This window comes from Elephas maximus, chromosome 13 (assembly GCF_024166365.1).
Source record: "Elephas maximus indicus isolate mEleMax1 chromosome 13, mEleMax1 primary haplotype, whole genome shotgun sequence".
NCBI classification, from domain to species: Eukaryota; Metazoa; Chordata; class Mammalia; order Proboscidea; family Elephantidae; genus Elephas; species Elephas maximus.
This window is the reverse complement of record NC_064831.1, coordinates 96,561,991-96,582,852: the sequence shown is the minus strand read 5'-3', so window position 1 is coordinate 96,582,852 and position 20,862 is coordinate 96,561,991. Positions and strand designations below refer to the sequence as shown.

The window sequence follows — 20,862 nt, the reverse complement described above, 5'->3', positions numbered from 1 at the left end:
TGCCAGTAGTGCATGAAAAGATGCCCAATGACATTAGTGATTAGGGAAATCAAATAAAAACCACAATGCAATACTACTTCACACTCACTAGGATGGCTATTACCAAAAAGTGAAAAATAACAAGTGTTGGCAACTGTGTGAAGAAATTTAAATCCTTGTGTGTTGCTGGTGGGAATGTAAGTGGTGCACCCACTTTAGAAAACAGTTCTGCAATTCCTCAAAAATTTAAACATAGAATTACCATACGACCAAGAAATTCCACTCCTAGATACATATCTAAAAGACTTGAAAGCAGAAACTCATATACACTTGTACACCAGTGTTCGCTGCAGCATTATTCACAGCCTAAAGGTAGAAACAAGTCAAGTGCCTGTCAACAGATAGATGAACGGATAAACAAAATGTGATATATACCTATGAATAGATAACTTCAGTACTACCTTTGTGGATAACTCCATAAAGAACTTTGACTGTAAAAATCAGCACAAATCTGGTTCTTATAAGGTGGAGGTCAAACAGATCTCCACTTTCCAACTTCCCCATTATTTCTAGCACTAGCCATCCCACAGATTCTCTTATCTCTACTGGGTTTGATAATTTGTTACAACATCCACAAAATTCAGGGAAATGCCCTATCTCCTTCATTAACTTTAAGGTAACAAGAAAGGTTATAAACAGAGGGTATAAGCAGAAATGAATACATGCTTTGGGCAAGGTCCAGAAGGGGTCCCAGCACAGGGCCTAAACATCTCAAGGAGGAAATGCTTACTCTCCTGAGAACAGATGTTGCCTCTCAGATGCTCCGTGGTGTCTCTGGGGCCGACACGCCCCCTGCTGGTGCAGCCCTTGGGCCAGGAACGCCCCCTGTGAGTGCAGCTCTTGGGGCCAACATGCCCCCTGCCAGTGCAGCTTAGCTCTGCTCTGCTCTGCTGCCCGCTTTGTCCAGGCCTGCTGGTTGTCTCTGCCATTTCTGGCGCCATCGTTGCTGGTCCACCGCGCTAAGCATGTTACAGCTCTTTTACCTGGATCTGTCTGGGAGTGTTTCTAGCACAGGGCTTCCATTTCCTAAAGGATGCACCACCATCTCAGCTCTCAGCCAAGAAGCCCCAAAACCTCTGTGTTTAGTCTGTGCCCGCTGTCTTCTCCAACCGCTCTGCTACTGCACCTCTGCCTGGCCCACTGCCTTCTCCTGGCTGCTGTTTTTTCTCCCAGTTGCTGCTGATGTCTGTTTTCTACCAGGTCCAGCTCTTTACCCGGATCCACCTCTCCATCAGTGTTACAGATACATAGGGTCACTTCACAGTCTTATATAGGGTACTGAACACACAGCCTCTATGTTTTGAAAGGATCACCTACCGTTCCAGCTCTTGTAGTCCAGGAGACCCCAAAACGTCTGTGGTTCAGCCCTACATAGGGCATTTCTTGTCCATTTCAAGGCTCGGCCTCCCTGTCTGGGAGGATTTCAACCAGTCCTCCTAGCCAGATCAGAATCCAACCAATTCTCCTAGCTGGATCAGATCTCAACCAAACCTTGATTACTCAGGAAATGTCCATAAACTTAGGCCTTGTCAATTACTGGGCCAGGCTGGAAAAAAGTAACAAACTGTCAAATTGTTTATACCTTATCCAGGAAACATCAGTCACCTTGGGAAATCCCCTCCCAAGCTGTTCTTTTCCGTAAACCCAGGGCAAAAAGGCCATGTAAGGGAACCCACTGCCCCATGATATACAATGAAATATTATTCGTCCATGAAGGGAAATGAAGCTCGGATACATACCTTGGCATAGATGAACATTGAAAACATTACGCTGAGTGAAATAATACAGACACAAAAGGGCAACTATTGTATGACCCCACCTACATGAAATACCCAAATACGTAGACACCAAAGTTGATTAGTGGTTACCAGGGGCTGGGCAGGAGGGAAGGGAGGAGAGTTACTGCTTAAGGGTACTGATTTTCTGTTTGGGGTGATGAAAATCTTAGTAGTGATAATTGCACAACTTAGTGAATTTTATTAATGTCATTAAATTGTACACTTAAAAATGGTTAAAATGGAAAAAATTTTGCTGTATATATTTTACCACATTAAATTTTTTTAAACTACTTTTAGATACAATTTCTCACCTATGAGACTTGTCAAAAATCCCAGACTTTGACAATATACCTTGTAGTTTAGTTTATGCAATCCAAGTACTTTCATACATTGTCATTGGCCATGAAAAATGGCCCAGGCTCTCTGGGGGACAGTTTGGTGGTATCTAGCAAAATTACACCTGCGTTACCTTTCCTGTCTCACTTCTAGGAATCCAAACCAAAGATGCACTGAAAACAAAAACCACCTGAAAAACATTGAACAAGATATCTTTCTCATTCTTTTCTGCAGTTACAGAGCAGTGATCGCCCTACTGGTGAATATTTGCTTTGTTTTAGTGTTTTTGTTGTTAGAGGCGGCATAATGAAAGTGGAAGACCTTTGGACGCTGGTACACAGTTACATCAGGATGAATTGTGAAGTCAGAAAAACAAGATGGAGAAAAGCATCTATCGGATGCTATAATTTATCCAAGCAGTGGGAGTATACAGTCTAAACTTTTTTTCTTAAATATGCTTAAAATAAAAAAGTAAGTATAAATCATATCACTGAACACAAAAGTATATGGAGAGGGAGAAGATAGAATAAAATGGGCAGGATAGAGGCCAGGCTTCTTTGAATATACCTTGTTTTTGAAATCTGACTCTAGAGCTTTATAAATATTTTACAAAATTATAAAACAAAATTAATTTAAAAGCACAGCCTTTAAAATAACCATAAAATGACACAAATGTTCCTAAATATATATCTAGTTGGTGGCATAGCCACAGAAAAAGAACAATTCAGAGTGACTTTTAAGACATAGTAATTTGCCTGTTCATCCAAAGTGGGATATGCCTAAGGCCAAAGAAATTAAATACTACAAATAATCGGACCTTAAACTGTTACAGTAATCATTCTGTCGGTGTTAGTGTTATATTCTTATTCTGAGATGCTTGTGTATATTTTGTGGGATAAATTGAGTCAGTAATTGTGTGACATCCCTTCATTCCCTGATATTATTAAGAACCAGGATTCAATGAGGGAGAGGAGGTTCAGATGTAAGATGGAAGAGGTTAAGTATACTCTCTGAAGTCCTCAACTTGCAGTGGAAATATTAGTATGAACTCAAGCTGTATTTTATCTTAAACAAATACAAGCATATTTCTTAGCTCTGTCCACTAAAAAGTCCTATAAACGATGACTAACCAATGGGTACACCAAGGTCCCAGATGATGGTCTTGAAAAATCACTTTCCTAAAAGGCTTCATGGTTCCTTGGAGAAATGCCTGATTCCACATCTGGAGTAGGAAATGAACAAGAGGAGCCTGGACATCGCATCGTACCTGATAGCAAGGAAGCCATCCTCAGCACCTGGGCCAGGGCAACTTGACTCAGGACTCAGGAGCCACCTCGAAGAGGCTCTTACCGGCCAACACTAGACAGTTTGATCATCGGTAAAGATAATGACTGCAGTGGATTGAAATGAATCAAATATATTTACATTCATGAGTACAAAACAATTATTTTAAAAAGAAAGACTTTAATCACCGTTGAAGGAAGCTGGTGAAATATATAAAATAAACTGAAACCAAACCCACTGCCGTCGAGTTGATTCCAACTCATAGCGACGCTATAGGACAGAGTAGAACTGTACCATAGAGTTTCCAAGGAGCACCTGGCAGATTCGAACTCCCAACCTATTGGTTAGCAGCCGTAGCACTTAACCACTCACTACACCACTAGGGTTTCCGGGATATATATATATATATATATATATATATATACCAACCAGTTGCAGTATGAGGACCTTATAGGAATCCTGATTCAATCAAACAAAAATTAAGAATATATAAATTTGTAACATTCGAGATAGTTGCAAATTTGAGCACTGTCTGGCTATTTAATTAAGGAATTATTGTTAAATTTTAGGTGTGTTAATGGTACTGTGGTTATGATTTAAAGAGTCCTTGTAGAGATACTCTCAGATTGCGTATTTGTGAATTGGTCTGCTCACTAAAATTTATTTATAAGCCCCAAATCAACACTCACAGCATTCTCGTGGTCATTCACGGACATGCACAGACCAAGGAAGAGCTTGAGTCTCCAGACACAAATATTGTCAGCTGAGGCTGAACAAGGCAACCTCTGCCTTCTTATTTCAGCTCTTATACTCTAAACATGAATTGCCCTTTTTGTGGTCAATTTGTTTTCACGTTTTTTTTTTAACTTTTGTGCTTTTTGTTGGTGATTTTGCTATTTAAAATGGCCCCAAGCGCAGCACCAAAATGCTACCTAGTGCCCGTCGTTACAAGAAAGCTGTGATGTGCCTTATGGAGAAAATACATGTTAGATAAGCTTGGTTCAGGCATGAGTTACAGTGCTGTTGGCCGTGAGTTCAAGATCACTGAATCAACAATATGTGTTAAACAAGGTCCCTTGAAACAGAAACACACATACAACAAGGTTACGTATCAATTGGTTATTGAGAATCTCGTGGCCAGAGGCTGGCAGGAAATTAAGTCTGTATTTCCCCGGGGAGCAATGGTTAGGTGTTCACGAACTCAGTGTTTACAGCAACTTTGTGTAATCTAACTGCCAAGAATAGTGAGAATTGATTGTATATTGAAAAGTTTATGAATGAAATAATGTATTTCTGGGATTTGTTTGAAAATAATATGGGTGGGGGAAGTGGCTGGGGGTATAGGAGAAACAAGATTAGTTAAGAGTTGATAATTGTATCTGGGTGATGGGTACATTGGAGTTAATTTTCTTCTGTCGACTTTTATACATATTTAAAATTTCACATTGTAAATATTAAAAATGTATCTAGCCATCACTGGATTCTATATTTTCCTTGTCAGCCTAAAAATATCTAAGCTCACCAGCACCTAGGTTTAGGCCTTTATGACTTTTACTCCCCTGTCTTTTCATGTCAGTGCCTGCCTCTGCTCTGAGAGCTGGAGTGCCCAGCTGAGCCCTGGACCAGGAGTCCTACCCATCCCCCATGGCCACAGCGGACCCCTGTGCCTGTTGTGTAGATGGCATCAGCCCAGATGCCATCTGTATAGAGTGGGTCCCAGTGCTGCCTTCCACTGCAGCAGCACATTCTTCTTCAATTTCCACAAAGGCTCTGACAATACTAGGGGTTTGAGAAGACTGGCTTTACCAAGGGGAGGCCTGGAGGGCAGGGTGAAAGGCACTGCAGTGCCCACTACATTCCTAAGGACGCCAGTATGTGTGTTTCACGTGGGCCTACCTACTGCTATCTTGCCAAGCCTCTCTTGTTTTCTTCCCTCCCTGGCTGCCGCCCTCCCCCCGCCCCCTTCTTATTCAGGGCTTTTTAGGTTCAGTTTCCCTCCAAAATTATTTCCTTGCAGCTCAATTACTCATAGGTAGGTAGGTAGGGGAAACCGCCAGGCGCTCCTTGGAAACTCTATGGGGCAGTTCTACTCTATTTTATAGGGTCGCTATGAGTCGGAATTGACTTGATGGCAGCGGATTTAGGTAGGTAGGTAGGTAGATAGATACATATATACTTACATAGAGAGATACATAGATACATAGAGACATACACAGAGAGAGAGACAGATAAAACGAAAAACCAAACCTGTTGCTGTAGAATGGATTCCAACTGACAGTGACCCTCTAAGACAGAGTAGGACTGCCCCATAGGGTTTCCGAGGAGCAGTCGGTGGATTTGAACTGCTGACCTTTTGGTTAGCAGCCAAGCTCTTAACCACTGCGACACCAAGGCTCCAGATAGATAGATAGCTGCCCTTGAGTCAACTCCCACTCTTGGTGACTTTATGTAACAGAGCGAATCATTGTCTGGTCTTGCATCATCTTCACAGTCTCCACCACATTCAAGGCCACCTTTGTGGCAGGTGTGCCAATCCATCTCACTGAAGATCTCTTTTTCTCCTTCATCAACCCTCCAGTAATTGATCCCTCCTGATGATGTGTCCAAAAACACAGTATTATGCTGTGATCCACAAGGTTTTCATTGGCTAATTTTTGCAAGTAGATCACAAGGCCTTTCTTCCTAGTCTGTCTTAGTCTAGAAGCTCTACTAAAACCTGTCCACCATAGATGTGCCCGCTGCTATTTTAAATACTGATGGTATAACTGCCACCATCACAGCAACATGCGAGCCACCACATTATGACAGATGGTAGTGGCAACTACCCTCAGACCCATCTTTATCTCTAGCTTATGCTGTGAGCATTAAAAAAAAAGTAATATATGTGGCCACACTCTGAAAACTGTTATGAGCTATACAAGTATTAATGCTTGGAATGGCCAGACTTGCCAGACCTCATGGCCCTTGATGAGAGGCTCTTGTGATTTTTTACTGAACCATGAAAATGCAATGGAAGATGTGTTTCACTGGCAATACAGCCACAGAGATCCACGTCCTGATTTCATCACACCTGCCCAAGGTTCTCAGTGGCCACTGGCACCAGGTGAACCAAATGGAAGTCACAGACCCCTGGAAAGAGAAATGTTGCTATCTAAGTCAAGGAACGACTGTCAAGGCATCTGTGAATTCCTCACCAGTCTGGGCGCCACCACCAAGCATGACAAGATTACGACATGCCTGACGATTTTTCATACTTTATCATTCATAGTAGGGATGGGTAAATACGGGAGTGCCAGAAGACAGATTCTAAATACCAGAGCTATAAACCTGTTCAATTGTTTTAAATCTAGGTTAATAATAATAATGCTTATTTCTTTGACATGATCTCATTCCAGCCTTAACAGCAATTCTGAGAGTCACTGATTGTTCCCACCCCCATTACTGAGATGAGGAAACAAGGCTCAAAGAAGTTAGGTGGTTTGCCCATGTCACACACTGAGGACGAGGCGGGGGGTTTACACAGACCCATTTCCCCTGTGGTTTGTCCCTGTGTTTAGTGAGCTGTATCATCAGACAAGCCAGTCAGTTTCCCACCCCACCACTTGCTGGACCTTCCTCTGAGGCTGGCCCTCTCTGAGCATCAGTCTCTTCACCTGTGATGCACACAGAGCGAGGTCCACCTGTCAGCAGCCGTGTCCAGTGAGCCATCTTCCGAGCACCAGTCACCGTACCCCAGATGGGTTCCAGGGCTTGGCCAGCTGTCCTGGAGCCCAAAAAAAAAAAAGCAAGGCAAAGGGTAATCATCCACACTGAGCCTGTGTCTATTTAAAAGCCTGGTGTTTTATTCTTCAGGATTTTTTTTTTTAGATGTAGCACTAAAATTCTGCAGGTGTTTCTTTTCTTTTGGAGTTGTTCCACATCAGCAAATGAGGGCCCCAAAAGTTTTACTCCATCCATGGCATTAAGGTCAACTCTACTTTGAGGAGGCAACTCTTCCCCAGTCATATTTTGAGTGCCTTCCAACCTTAAAAAAAAAAAAAAAATTTTTTTTTTTCCAACCTAAGGAGCTTATATTCCAGCACTATATCAGATATATCAGACCAGAAAACCCTGGTAGCATAGTGGTTAAGAGCTATGGCTACTAACCAAAAATATGACTACTAGCCCAAAAAAAAAAAAAAGGTCAGCAGTTTGAAACCAGGCACTCCTTGGAAACTCTATGGGGCAGTTCTACTCTGTCCTGTAGGGTCACTATAGTCGGAATTGACTCAATGGCAACGGGTTTTTTATATCAGACAATGTTCTGACACTGACCATAAGATTTTCACTGGCTAATTCTTTTCAGAAGTAGACTGCTGTGATGAGAGAGCTTCTTGGATCAGGTGGATACTTGAGACTATGTTGGCATCTCCTGCCTTGAGGGGAGATGAGAGGGTAGAAGGGGATAGAAACTGGTGAAATGGACACGAAAAGAGGGAGTGGAGGGAGGGAGCAGATTGCCTCATTATGGGGAGAGCAACTGGGAGTAATTAGCAAGGTGTAGGTAAGTTTTTGTGTGAGAGACTGACTTGATTTGTAAACTTTCACTTAAAGCGCAATAAAAATTAAAAAAAAAAAAAATAGACCGCCGGGTCCTTCTTCCTAGTCTGTCTCAGTCTGGAAGCTCCATTGAAACCTGTCCACTGTGGGTGACCTTGCTGGTATTTGAAATACTAGTGGCAAAGCTTCCAGCATCACAGTAGCTCGCAAGCCACCACAGAATGGAAGGCTGACAGCATGACATAAAATGAGAAGAGATAGCTGCAAATATCATTAGTAGTCAGAATGTGGAATTTACAAAGTATGCATCAAGGAAAATTGGAAGTCATCAAAAACGAGATGGAATGCTTGAAGATTGATATCCTAGGCATTAGTGAGATGAAATGGATGAGTATTGGCCATTTTGAATTGGACCATCACATGGTCTATTCTGGGAATGACAAATTGTAGAGGGACAGTATTGTGTTCATTGTCAAAAAGAACATTTCAAGATCTATCCTGAAGTACGATGCTGTCAATGATAGGATAATATCCATAAGCCTACAAGGAAGACCAGTTAATACTACTATCATTCAAATTTATACACTAACCACTAATGCCAAAGATGAAGGAATTGAAGATTTTTACTATCTTCTGTATTCTGAAATTGATCAAACACGTAGTCAAGATGCATTGATAATTACTGGTGATTGGAATGCAAAAGGTGGAAACAAAGAAGGATCCACACCCAAAAACCTGACTCATAGCGACCCTACAGGACAGAGTAGAAATGTCCCGTAGGGTTTCAAAGGAGTGACTGATGGATTTGAACTTCTGACCTTTTGGTTAGCAGCCTGATCTCTTAACCATTGCACCAAAAGGGCTCCAAAGAAGAATCGGTCATTGAAAAATATGGCCGTGGTGACAGAAATGATACCGGAGATAGCATGATAGAATTTTGCAAGACCAACCACTTCTTCATTGCAAATATCTTTTTCAGCAGCATGAACAGTGACTATACACATGGACCTTGCTTGATAGAAAACATAGAAATCAAATCAACTACATCTGTGGGAAAAAAAGATGGAGAAGCTCAATATCATCAGTCAGAACAAGGCCAGGGGCCAACTGTGGAGCAGACCATCAATTGCTCTTATGCAAATTCAAGTTGAAGCTGAAGAAAATTAAAACAAATCCACAAGAACCAAAGTACAACCTTGAGTAGATCCCACCTTAATTTAGAGACCATCTCAAGAATAGATTTGACACATTGAACACTAATGACCAAAGATCAGACGAGTTGTGGGATGATATCGAGAACATCGTACATGACGAAAGCAAAAGATCATTTAAAAGACAGGAAAGAAAGAAAAGACCAAAATGGATATCAGAAGAGGTCTGAAATTTGGACTTGAACATAGAGGAGCTAAAGTTAACGGAATATTCCTTCCATCTTCTTTTGGTGCTTCCTCTATCGTTCAGTATTTTGCGCATAGAATTCTTCAGTTTTGCAATTCAAGGCTTGAAATTTTTCTTCATTTCTTTTCACTTGAGAAATTCTGAGTGCATTCTTCCCTTTTGATTTTCTAACTCCAGGTCTTTGCACATTTCATTATAATGCTTTATTTTATCTTTTGAGCTGCCCTTTGAAATATTCTGCTCAGCTCTTTTACTGCATCATTTCTTCTGATAATGAAAAAGTTCAAGCCTTGAATTGCAATATTGAAGAGTTCTATGGGCAAAATAGTGAACGATGCAGGAAGCATCTAAAGAAGAAGGAAGGAATACACAGAGTCACTGTAACAAAAAGAATTGGTCAATATTCAACCATTTCAGGGCATAATGTATGATCAAGAACCAATGGTACTGAAGGAAGAAGTCCAAGCTGCACTGAAGGCATTGGTGAAGAATAAGCCTCCGGGAATTGACAGGATACCAGCTGATATGTTTCAACAAATGGATGCAACCCTGGAATCTCTAACTTGTCTATGCCAAGAAATTTGGAAGACAGCTACCTGGGCAACTGACTGGAATAAATCCACATAGGTGCCCATTCCAAAAAAAGGTAGTCCAACAAAATGTGGAAATGATTGAACAATATTGTTAATGTCCCATGCAAGTAAAATTTTGCTGAAGATAATTCAAAAATGGTTGCAGCAGTACATCAACAGGGCACTGCCAGAAATTCAAGCTGGATTCAGAAGAGGACGTGGAACAAGGGGTATCATTACCAATGTCAGATGGATCCTGTGTTTTTGACTACACAAAGATGTTTGACTGTGTGGATCATAACAAATTTTGAATACTATTGTAAAGAATGGGAATTCCAGAACACTTAATTGTGCTCATGAGGAACCTGTACATAGACCAAGAGGAAGTCTTTTGAACAGAACGAGGGCATACTGCATGATTGACAATCAGAAAAGGTATGTGTCAGGGTTGTATCCTTTCATCATACTTACCCAATCTTTATGCTGAGCAAATAATCCTAGAAGCTGGACTATAGGATTTAAGAATGCAGCATCGGGATTGTAGGAAGACTCATTAACAACCTGCAATAAGCAGATCACACTACCTTGCTGCTCAGAGTAAATTTGAAGTACTTACTGATGAAGATTAAAGACTATGGCCTTCAGTATGGATTACACCTCAACATAAAGAAAATAAAAATTCTCACAACTGGACCAATAAGCAACATCATGAAAAATGAAGAAAATATTGAAGTTGTTGAGGATTTCATCTTCCTTGGATCCACAGTCAACACCCATGGAAGCAACAGTCAAGAAATCAAATGATACACTGCATTGGGCAAATCTACTGCAAAAGACCTCTTTAAAGTGTTAAAAAGCCAAACATGTCACTTTGAGGACTAAGGTGCACCTGACTCAAGCCATGACATTTTCAATTGCCTCATATGCATGTGAAAGCCCAACAATGAATAAGGAAGACCAAAGAAGAGTCAATGCATTTGAATCATGGTGTTGGTGAAGAATATAGACTATACTGTGAACTGCCAATAGAACAAAACAAATATGCCTTGGAAGAAGTACAGCCAGAATGCTCCTTAGAAGTGATGATGGTGAGGCTTCATCTCACATACTTTGGACATGTTATCAGGAGGAACCAATCCGTAGAGAAGGACATTGTCATAGATTGAATTGTGTCCCCCAAGAATATGTGTCATCTTGGCTAGGCCATGATTCCCAGTATGGTGTGATTGTCCACCATTTTGTCATCTGATGTGATTTTCCTGTGCGTTGTAAATCCTACTTCTATGATGTTACTGAAGCATGATTAGAGGCAGTTATGTTAATGAAGCGGGACTCAGTCTACAAGATTAGGTTGTGTCTTAAATCAATCTCTTTTGAGATATAAAAGAGAGAAGGGAGTAGAGAGACAGGGGGACCGCATACCACCAAAGACATAGAGCCAGACTAATGCATCATTTGGACCCGGCATCCCTGCCCTAAGAAGCTCCTAGACCAGACAAAGACTGATAACAAGGACCTTCCCCCAGAGCCAACAGAAGAAACCTTCCCCCGGAGCTGACATCCTGAATTCGGACTTCTAGCCTCCTAGACTGTGAGAGAATAAGTTTCTGTTTGTTAAAGCCATCCAGTTGCAGTATTTCTTTTATAGCTGCACTAGATGACTAAGAGGGTCAGCAAAAAAGAGGAAGACCCTCAACAAGACGGATAGACACAGTGGCTGCAACAATGGTCTCAAATATAGCAACAATCCTCTGGGAAGGAGGAAGAGGTTCGAAGGACTGCAACATGGGCTGGTGTGTGGAACAGGGGTTAGGTGCACCTGCCTTGGCCTAGCCAGGCTACACAAGGAACATCCTGGCATATGAGAGAACCTAGAAAGTTCAACCAGGTGTACAAGAAACTCTTGTGAGGAATGTGACCACAGGGACTCGGGACTGGCAGGGAGGGAGCCAGGGCATAGGACAGATGGATGAATGGCATAGGGAGGACCCATGTGCTCCTCCATACATGGCCATGGTGACCCTCAATGGATTTCCACAGCCAGAAGATGTGGCCAGCCCAGGGGTCAAGTGTGGCCTTGGCTGCCTGCTGAAGGGAAGATAAAGGGCCAAGAACAGATCTAGGAGCTGGGCATGAAGCCCCAGAGAGAGCTCAGCTGCCCCACAGCTCTCAGGCAAGCCACTTTCCTGCTCAGAGCCTCAGCTTAGTTACACATGAGGAGAAATAAGAATAATGCCTGCTCATTGATAAGCAAGGAGATTTAACAAGTCAGTTTTTAGGGAATTACCTCACCAGATGTCTGGGTTTCAGTACATGGAGTGATTCTTCTGATTCTCAGACTCAAACTTGAAGGAAGAGCTGGTCGCCATTGTCGTGTTGGCTGGTGATGGGGCCTGGGGCGCAGCCCACCTTGTCTGCACATGTGGCCAGGAGGAGAGCCAGGACTCTGCTAGATGGTCAGTCCTTCACAGGACCTATTTGTCAGGCGCATCAACCCTTAAGCCAACACTGCAGCCACTCAGTTGTGAACAGTACCTGCTGCTGGGTAAACACAGACCTCCCTCTCTCGCATGTTCTGAACATGTGGAAGTTAAAGGAAAGAAGGAATCTGGGTTCCATTTTTCATCAGCTTCACATAACCATTATAAACCTCTGCTCCTCTAAACCACAGGACATTACACAGAAACGGACCATCACTCACCTGGCCAAGCCCAGCATTGGAAGAGGGCCTGAGGCTCAGGAGGGGTGCAGCCTGCTGCCTACAGCAGCCACTTGGTGGTGGGTGCAGGGGGTGCAGGAGCAGGAGCACCAATCCAGGGCTGACTGCCATCTCCTACTGGGCGTTTCCAGGCCTCTGTGTGATCTGTCCTTGACTCATGGCTGGGTCATGGCCAGGGGAGGGGTACAGAGAAAAGGTGCAGACGGTGCACCTATGTCTGGGCACCGATGTGCGGGGACCACTGTGATGAGCACTCAGCCTTCCTGTGCTCCACACCTGTCTGTAATCAGTCAGCATGCTGACTCAGCACAGAAGGCTGAGTGCCTATGCTCCACACCTGTACATAATCAGTCAGCACGCTGACTCAGCAAGGAGGGCTGAGTATCTGTGCCCCTGCATGTCTTCTCCGCACCCCTCTCCCGGCCATGACCCAGCCGTGAGCCAAGGGCAGATGGCACAGAGGCCTGGAAATGCCCAGTGGGAGATGGCAGGTCCTACTGCCCCTCTGTGGAATGCAGCAGGATGTGGTGGGCAGTGAGAATACAGGTGTGCTGCATCATGACGTCCTGTTCCTTGGAGGGGACCTGGGCAGACAGGGGCAGACAGGGGTGGGTCTCAGGTCGTGTGGAGATTCGCTCCTGGTTCAGTGATGCTTACCATTTACTGAGGATGCACTGTTGCTGGTGCCTTTTATGCACTCACCCCTTACAACTCCCCAGTAAGGATGAGGCAGGGATGTCATTATTCTAATTCTCCAAGTGAGGAAACTGAGGCACAGAGAGGTGAAATGGCATGCCCATGTCACACAGGAAGTAAGTGGTGGAGCCACTGTGACCCAAGGCCCACATCCTTCTCCACCTGGCACTGTCTGTCCTATGGCATGTTCAGTGTGAGATCACAGCTCTCTTCCGGCAGTGGACGAGACCCAAGGTGAGGCCTTGTCCAAGGGCCAAGATGTGCAGGGGCAAGGAGGAGGACCAAGCCAGGACACGGCACCTTGCGCCTCACACAGTCAGAACCGGGGCACTTGGATGTTTTGATCCATGGATGGGAGGTTGAAAGGCCTAGCCATGCAGTCCGGAGGGGCCTCAGGGCAGCAGGGGACCCTGTCCCCTCTGTGGGGCCTGGGACAGGTCACTGAAAGATATAGCATTATGATTATGAGGGCTGGGGGTGGTGGTGGCCTGAGGTGTAAGATGCGAGTCTTCAAGGGTATCTTCTTGCCACACAAATGTTTACACTTGAGCATGGACTAAGACGTCATTGTAAGACAGGCAGACTTGCCCTCTAGTGAACTCCAACTCATGGTGCCCCATGTGTGTCAGAGTAGAACTGTGCTCCGTGGGGTTTTCAATGGCTGATTTTTCAGAAATAGATCACCAGGCCTTTCTTTCCAGCCCTCTCCTTAATCTCGGTCTGCATGTAGGACAGACACAGGGGAGGAGATGTGAGCACAAATCTTTCCTACAACAGTGGTGAGGGCTTGTCAAGGTCTTGTCCTAGTGACCTCGTGTGATGTAAATATAAAGACAGCTGAGATTAAATGCAGTCATGTGGTGTTTACCAGTAGGGTTAAAACAACTCTACTGTGAAAGTGATGCTAGTGGAATATTAGTGCCTACTAATATGAATAAATTGAGGTGACCCCCCTTGTTAGGACCCCCAGGATGTGGGGGGTCATGGCCAGTGGGTGGGAGGTACCTGTCCACTCCAGGAAGCAGCGGGCTGATGCAGGTCAGGGAGAATCAGCACCCCCTTCATCTCCGTTTGAGAGCAGGAGAGTAAAGTGCCCTTTTTCTCTGATTTGTCCCCCAGGTGGAAGTGACAACCCAAGAGGCTCTCCCAGCTGAGGCTCTGGCACATGGAGAGAAGAAAGAAGGTCATTTCCTAATTGGCACCATACACATCAGGTCAAATAATCTTCCTATTTTCTAGCCACACCAAAAGAAAATCACAACCTCCTTCTAGGCAAGTGGAGCCCTGTTGACCCGGTGGTGAAGAGCTCAGCTGCTAACCAAAAGTACCACAGTTTGAATCCACCAGCCGCTCCGTGGAAACCCTATGGCACAGTTCTACTCCGTCTTGTGAGGCTGCTCAGTGTTGAAATCGACTCGACAGCAATGGGTATGGCATGGGTAGGAAGGAGGCAAGTGCAAGATAATGTAATAGCAATGAGTGTTTGCTCAGTATCCTGCTGTTGCAGAGCCTCCATGACGTCCCTCAGCCCATGTCATTTTACATACTTAAAAAAAAATAAAAACAAAGAACAGCTGCCATGGAGCCAGTTCCAACTCCACATGCATTGAGGTAGAACTGTGCTCCACAGCGTTTTCAATGGCTGATTTTTCAGAAGTGAATTGAGAGGCTTTCTTCTGAAGTACCTCTGGGAAGACTCAAGTCTCTTAACCTTCTGGTTAGCAGCTGAGCATGTTAACTGTTTGCACCAGCCAGGGACCCCAATCTTGCATAGTAGGGGAACTCATTTCCTCCAGTCCTATAGAAGCACAGATGGGTTCAGAGACCGATCAGGTCACACTAGACAGTGCAGAGCTGGTGCTCAAATTAGCCCAGTGCCTGGCTCCAAAGCACACGCAACCATCTCAGACCTTACCCCACTGGGCAGAGCCCACCCAAAGTGTTACCGCAAAAGAGCGGCTGGAGGGCAGCCATCGTGGTAAAGCGTGGTAAAGTCACAGCAGGATAAAAATGTATATATACCCACCCCACAGTGTCATTTTCACTGTGTGGTGGTTTCTTAGGTAAACTGTGCTCAGTGCCACAGAAGCAGAAACTAGCTCCATTCTTTTGCCAGCACTGCCCTCCAGACATACGACGACCCCCCAGGGAGACCTCATCTTTCCTACAACCTGCAGGTAGTACAGTGTTCAGTTTGGTCAAGCCCATGACCAAAACTCCAGGCTCACATCCAACAGGAAGTCTCTCACTTCCCACCACCCACCCCTGGGGTTGGAAACTGTTGTGGCGATCCGTACCACTACCTTGGATCAACCCTGCGGACACTTTGGCATGTTGCCTTGTTCTGGGCTTCTCCTCAACTGGAGGAAGGACAAGAGGGTGAGGCAAGGAAAGCCCCGCCTGACAGGAGAATCCGCCTCCTGTGTCCCCCCCGCTTCTGGTTGTGGTGGGACCCCAGCGCTGGTTATATCTCATGGGTGCTTCTGTAGGGTCTTTGGCAACCTCCCATCACTGGAGACTCACAACCTCAGTTGCCCTGATGTGAGTGCTGCCTTCATTGGCTGGCCACCCTTGAAGTCCCTTCCAGCTCCACAGCCAGTCTTTTTGACTGTGGGGTCCTTGCCCCTTCCAGAAACCTCTTAGGTTACCCCATCCACAGGGTGTTTCACAATTATAAAATATTCCAAGCCAAACTCACTGCCATTGAGTTGATTCCAGCTCATAGCAATCCTACAGGACAGGGTAGAACTGCCCCCATCGGGTTTCCAATATGTAGATCTTTACAGAAGCAGACTGCTACATCTTTCTCCCTCAGAGCGGCTGGTGGGTTAGAACGTTTTGGTTAGCAGCCAAGCTCTTCAGCTACAGCGCCATCAGGGCTCCTTATATTAAGTGTCTAAAATATAAGATATAAGTTTTTTAATTGTAATAAATATATATGTAACAAACATTTGGCATTTAAATAGTCTTCACATGTACAGTTCAGTGACATTGTGTTCATCATTGTTTAACATCACCCTTACTCATTCCCAAAGTATAACATCACCCTTAACAGAAGCTCAGTGGCCCTTAAACATTGAGTCCTCCTTTCCGCCTCCCTTCCTCTTACCCCCGGTGGGACCTCTATGTACCTGTCTCTTCTAGAAATTTCATGTAAGTGGACTCATACAGTATTTGGCCTTTTGAGACTGACTTATTTCACTGACCGTAATGCTTTCAAGGTTCATTCATGTCGCGGCTTGTATCAGGACTTCATTTCTCTTGTATGTACATACCACATTTTCTTTATCCATTCATCTATCCACTGATGAACATTTAGGTTGTTTCCACTTTTTGGCTATTGTGAATAGTGCTGCAGTGAATGTTGGTGTAAAAGTATCTGTTTGTGTTCCTGCTTTCAAAGCTTTTTGGATGTATACATAGGAGTTACATTGCTGGATCATACGGTAATTTTATGTTTAACGTTTTGATGAACTGCCAAATTGTTTTCCACAGTTACTGTACCATTTTGCATTTCCACCAGCAATGGATGAGGGTTCCAGTTTCTCTACATACTCACCAATGCCTGTTATTTCCCCCATTTTAAATCATAGCCATACGGATATATAAGATATGGGTTCTTTGCATTTTGATCAGAGATTCTGTAAAAGAATCTCTGATCAAAAGGGGCAAAATGCAGAACAAAATTTCAAATTCTCATGGACTCCAGATTTTCTACAGCCATGGAGTGTAGATGAAACCCTGAAACTATTGCCTTGAGATAATCTTTAAACCTTAAACCAAAAGTATCCCCTAAAGTCATCTTGGAAACCATGGTGGCGTAGTGGTTGAGTGCTTCGGCTGCTAACCAAGAGGTCAGCAGTTCAAATCCGCTAGGTGCTCCTTGGAAACTCTACGGGGCAGTTCTACTCTGTCCTATAGGGTTGCTATGAGTAAGAATCAACTCGACGGCAGTGGGTGGAAAGTCATCTTAAAGCTGAACAGTAGTTTAGCATAACTAGTAAAAAAAAAAAAAAGCCTACCTTCAGCATTATGCTCTTTTAAGAAATATCTATATGGGATCAAACTGACAACAGCAACTCAAAAGATTACATGGGAACCTTAGGGGGCATATGTTACATTTATGTTAACGAGGGAGGAACAACTCAGAAAAGAAGGGTGAGAATGGTTGCACAACTGGAAGAATGTAATCAGGGTCACTAATTGGTGCGTGTAGAGAATGTTGAATTGGTGTATGTTTTGCTGTGTACCTTCTCAACAACAGCAAAATAAATAAATAAATAAAATTTAGGGAAAAAAAAGACTTCAGATAAATGAAAGGCAAACTTACTATTTGCAGCTCCAAATGAGAGAAGGCACCATGCAGGGCCACACTGAGGGTTGTACTGGGGACAGGATAACAACACACTGGAATTGTAGGAAACAGTTTATATATGGCAAGCAGGATTTATGTATATGAGTTTGCTGGATTTCACATGATCTCTGTGGGTTGCTAATATGAATAATTTTGTAGTCTCCAGGGCATTTTTTTTTTTTAGGGCATAGGTGCTGTCCCTAGGTGTTCAATACCTAGCCTCAGAGCAATTAGGGTGGGGGCCTAGTAGCCCCCAAGTGTGAGAACCCCATAAGGGGAGTTGCTGGAGTGTGGATATAATCAGGTACCCACAAAGGGGAAATGACCAGCCTCCAGTCAGTGCCTCAAACTGAGTCAAGATTTTTTTTTTAATTTTATTACAAGGGGCCACAAGTAGCCACTGAAAACTTGTCAGTGTCCTACCAGTTGTGTGAACGTGATGCTACCAAGGCAGCTCTCTGCACTGCCGGTACCAGCCTTGCACCTCCTGATGGAGCTCTGAGGCACCACACGTCCAACCTGCCCTTCAAAATGCTGATTTGTCAGCAAAGTATTCCAAAACAATGTGCCCCACATTATGGAAACAGTTCCAGAAGACCCACTTAAAAATATTCTGAGCATTAGAAATATCATTGGAAGATGCTTCTAGCCACTCTTCTAAATGCCTTTGGAGTGGAAAACCTTGATTTGGAGGCAGCAGTCTCTACAGTGGTTTCTCGGGCTGCACTGCAAGGTGGTCACAGGGCTTTATGGCTGCACTGAACTTTCACAATCCAAACTCAATTATTACTTTAATTAGTTACTTTAAAAAATCTCTCCCTATAAGTCTGACTCTATGGGGTAAAAATGAAATCTAACCACATTTGCTGTCTGCTGATAGGCCTTAGAAGCAGTGACACCCCAGTAACATGAGCACACCCAGCACTCAAATCTTGGTTTCTAAATACCACTGTCCAATAAAGGGAACAACCTTTTCCAACCCTCAGCAGCTTTCTGATTCAAGAATCCAGCATATTAGTTGCTCAGTCATTTTTGCTTTTGAATAAAGAGAATAAAAATGTGACAAAGGAAAGCACCTGCTTTTCTCATCAGCCAATGTGCAGGGAAGCATGTCATCACTGAAGTCTTTTTCAGACCTCTTTTGAATTCTTTATTTTATCAAATAGTTGCTAGTATAGAGATTTCCATCATCTATACTGAAGTCAGAAACCCTGGTGGCGTAGTGGTTAAGTGCTACAACTGCTAACCAAGAGGTCAGCAGTTCGAATCCACCAGGTGTTCCTTGGAAACTCTATGGGGCAGTTCTACTTTGTCTCATAGGGTCGCTATGAGTTGCAATCAACTCAACGGTACTGGGTTTGGTATGAATCGGAATCGACTGGACGGCAGTGGGTTTGGTTTTGGTTTTATACTGAAGTCAGCAAACTTTCTCTAAAGTGTCAGATAGAAAATATTTTTGGTCTCTGTGGACCTTGCAGTCTCTATTGCAACTATTCAGTTCAGCCCTGCACAGAAGCAGCCACAGGCAATCCATTGATAAATCGGTGTGGCTGTGTTCCAATAAAACTTAATTTACAAGGAAGCGATGGGCCAGATTTGGTTCACGGGCCATAGTTTATTGACCCCTTATCTTTACAGACACGAGGATGCATTTGTATTTTATCAACCAAGACTGAGGCTCCACCAGGGGCTCGAGCACTGGTTCGCCAGTGTGAGGCACTCATACAGACAAGTGTGGTGGTCATTTTCCCCAGAAATCCGGGGGTAGGGAAGTACAATCAGCTTGTGGTCAAGCTGCTAGGCATCTGTTACATCCCTCTGACTGATATTATTCTCCCTAGGAAATATGACTGCATTATGATTTTGTTTAATCACTGCTGTAAATATGACAACTCTTAGAGAAGATGGCAGAGAGTCTAGTGGTCATCTTCAACAAGTCTGGTATTAAATCGACTCTAAAGCCAGTTAACCTGGAATCTTTCCTAAGTGCTAAGTGAGGAGTGAGGACTGAGGGGACAGGATGGGATGACTCACTGATGATATGTAATTGGGATGTAGCAGGTAACACAGTTTTGCCAAAGAATGCCAGGGATTGTGTCATTACGGATGTGTTACAGTATGTATTGTGACTCCGAGGTAACTTGGAAGAGGCTTAGAAATCTAGTGATTCCAGATGAAACTGTCTAGGTATACTCAGGTGCTGGGTTTTTTAAAAATCTATTTTTTTCCAGTGTGATTAATACTGGAATTAGTAAAATGTAAAGTCAAAGTACTGGAGTTGCTCATGACCTCTGGTCCTATATGCCATGTATGCAGGAATAATATTTTTGTTTGACATTTGTTATTTAACATCTTGCATTAAAAATAAGATAGCTGTCCCAAATCAGTGCAGAAATATAATAGCAGGGAGAAGTGGTTCCTTCCCTCCACTGGGTCTGCACATGCCATCACTCACATTTCCATCTCCATCACATGATGTCTTGATCTTCTAGGGTTACCTTAACAGAAACACCACAAATGGGTGGCTTAAATAACATAAATTTATTTTTTCCACAGTCCTGGTGGCTTGAAGTCCAAATCAGGGTCTTAGCCATGCTGATTCCTTCTGTGAGCCTCTCTCCTAGGTTATGGCTTCTGCCATCAATCCCTGGCATTCCTTGGCATTCGCCTTCCTCCTGCAAGTGTCTTTGTGTCTATTCTGTTCCTTTTATAACTCAGAAGTGATTAGGTTTAGGACCCACTCTGCTCTGGTATGCCCTCATTAACATAACAAAAAACTATTTCCAGACAGGGTCATATTTACAGGTACGGGGGTTAGAATTTAACACATATTTCAGGGCGACATGATTCAGTCTATAACACACAGTAAGAGGCCTTTTCCCTTCCTGCCTGCAGATGGATGGTTTCTAGCCTGCTTCCAAACCCCACCTCGGCTGAGTGCTGGGCAGCACTTCTACATGATCATATGACTCTTGATATGGACGCAGTCCTGTCAGACTTTGTTCGGTCCACAGGGGCAGAACCTGGTCTGGCCAGAGATCTGCTGGAAGGTAAGTCCACCTCCTTGCCCCTCACCTCACCCCTTGGGCATAAATACCTCTGCCTGGTGACGATAGAGGGAGATTTCTGTTACCTGACAATGATGGT

At 43.8% G+C, this 20,862-nt stretch overlaps 1 protein-coding gene across 4 annotated transcripts in view; it reads left to right on the top strand.

Annotated features, from left to right (window-relative positions):
- OTUD7A (OTU deubiquitinase 7A) overlaps positions 1-20,862 on the top strand; it is a 390,159-nt gene that overhangs the window by 195,145 nt on the left and 174,152 nt on the right. For 2 of the 4 annotated variants that reach the window (XM_049905451.1, XM_049905452.1), the window contains exon 3: positions 20,611-20,765. In XM_049905451.1, the coding sequence (XP_049761408.1) occupies positions 20,611-20,765 (155 nt within the window). Of the gene's footprint in view, positions 1-14,480; positions 14,576-20,610; positions 20,766-20,862 lie in introns of all 4 variants that reach the window. The other 2 variants (XM_049905454.1, XM_049905453.1) reach the window with 2 other exon arrangements.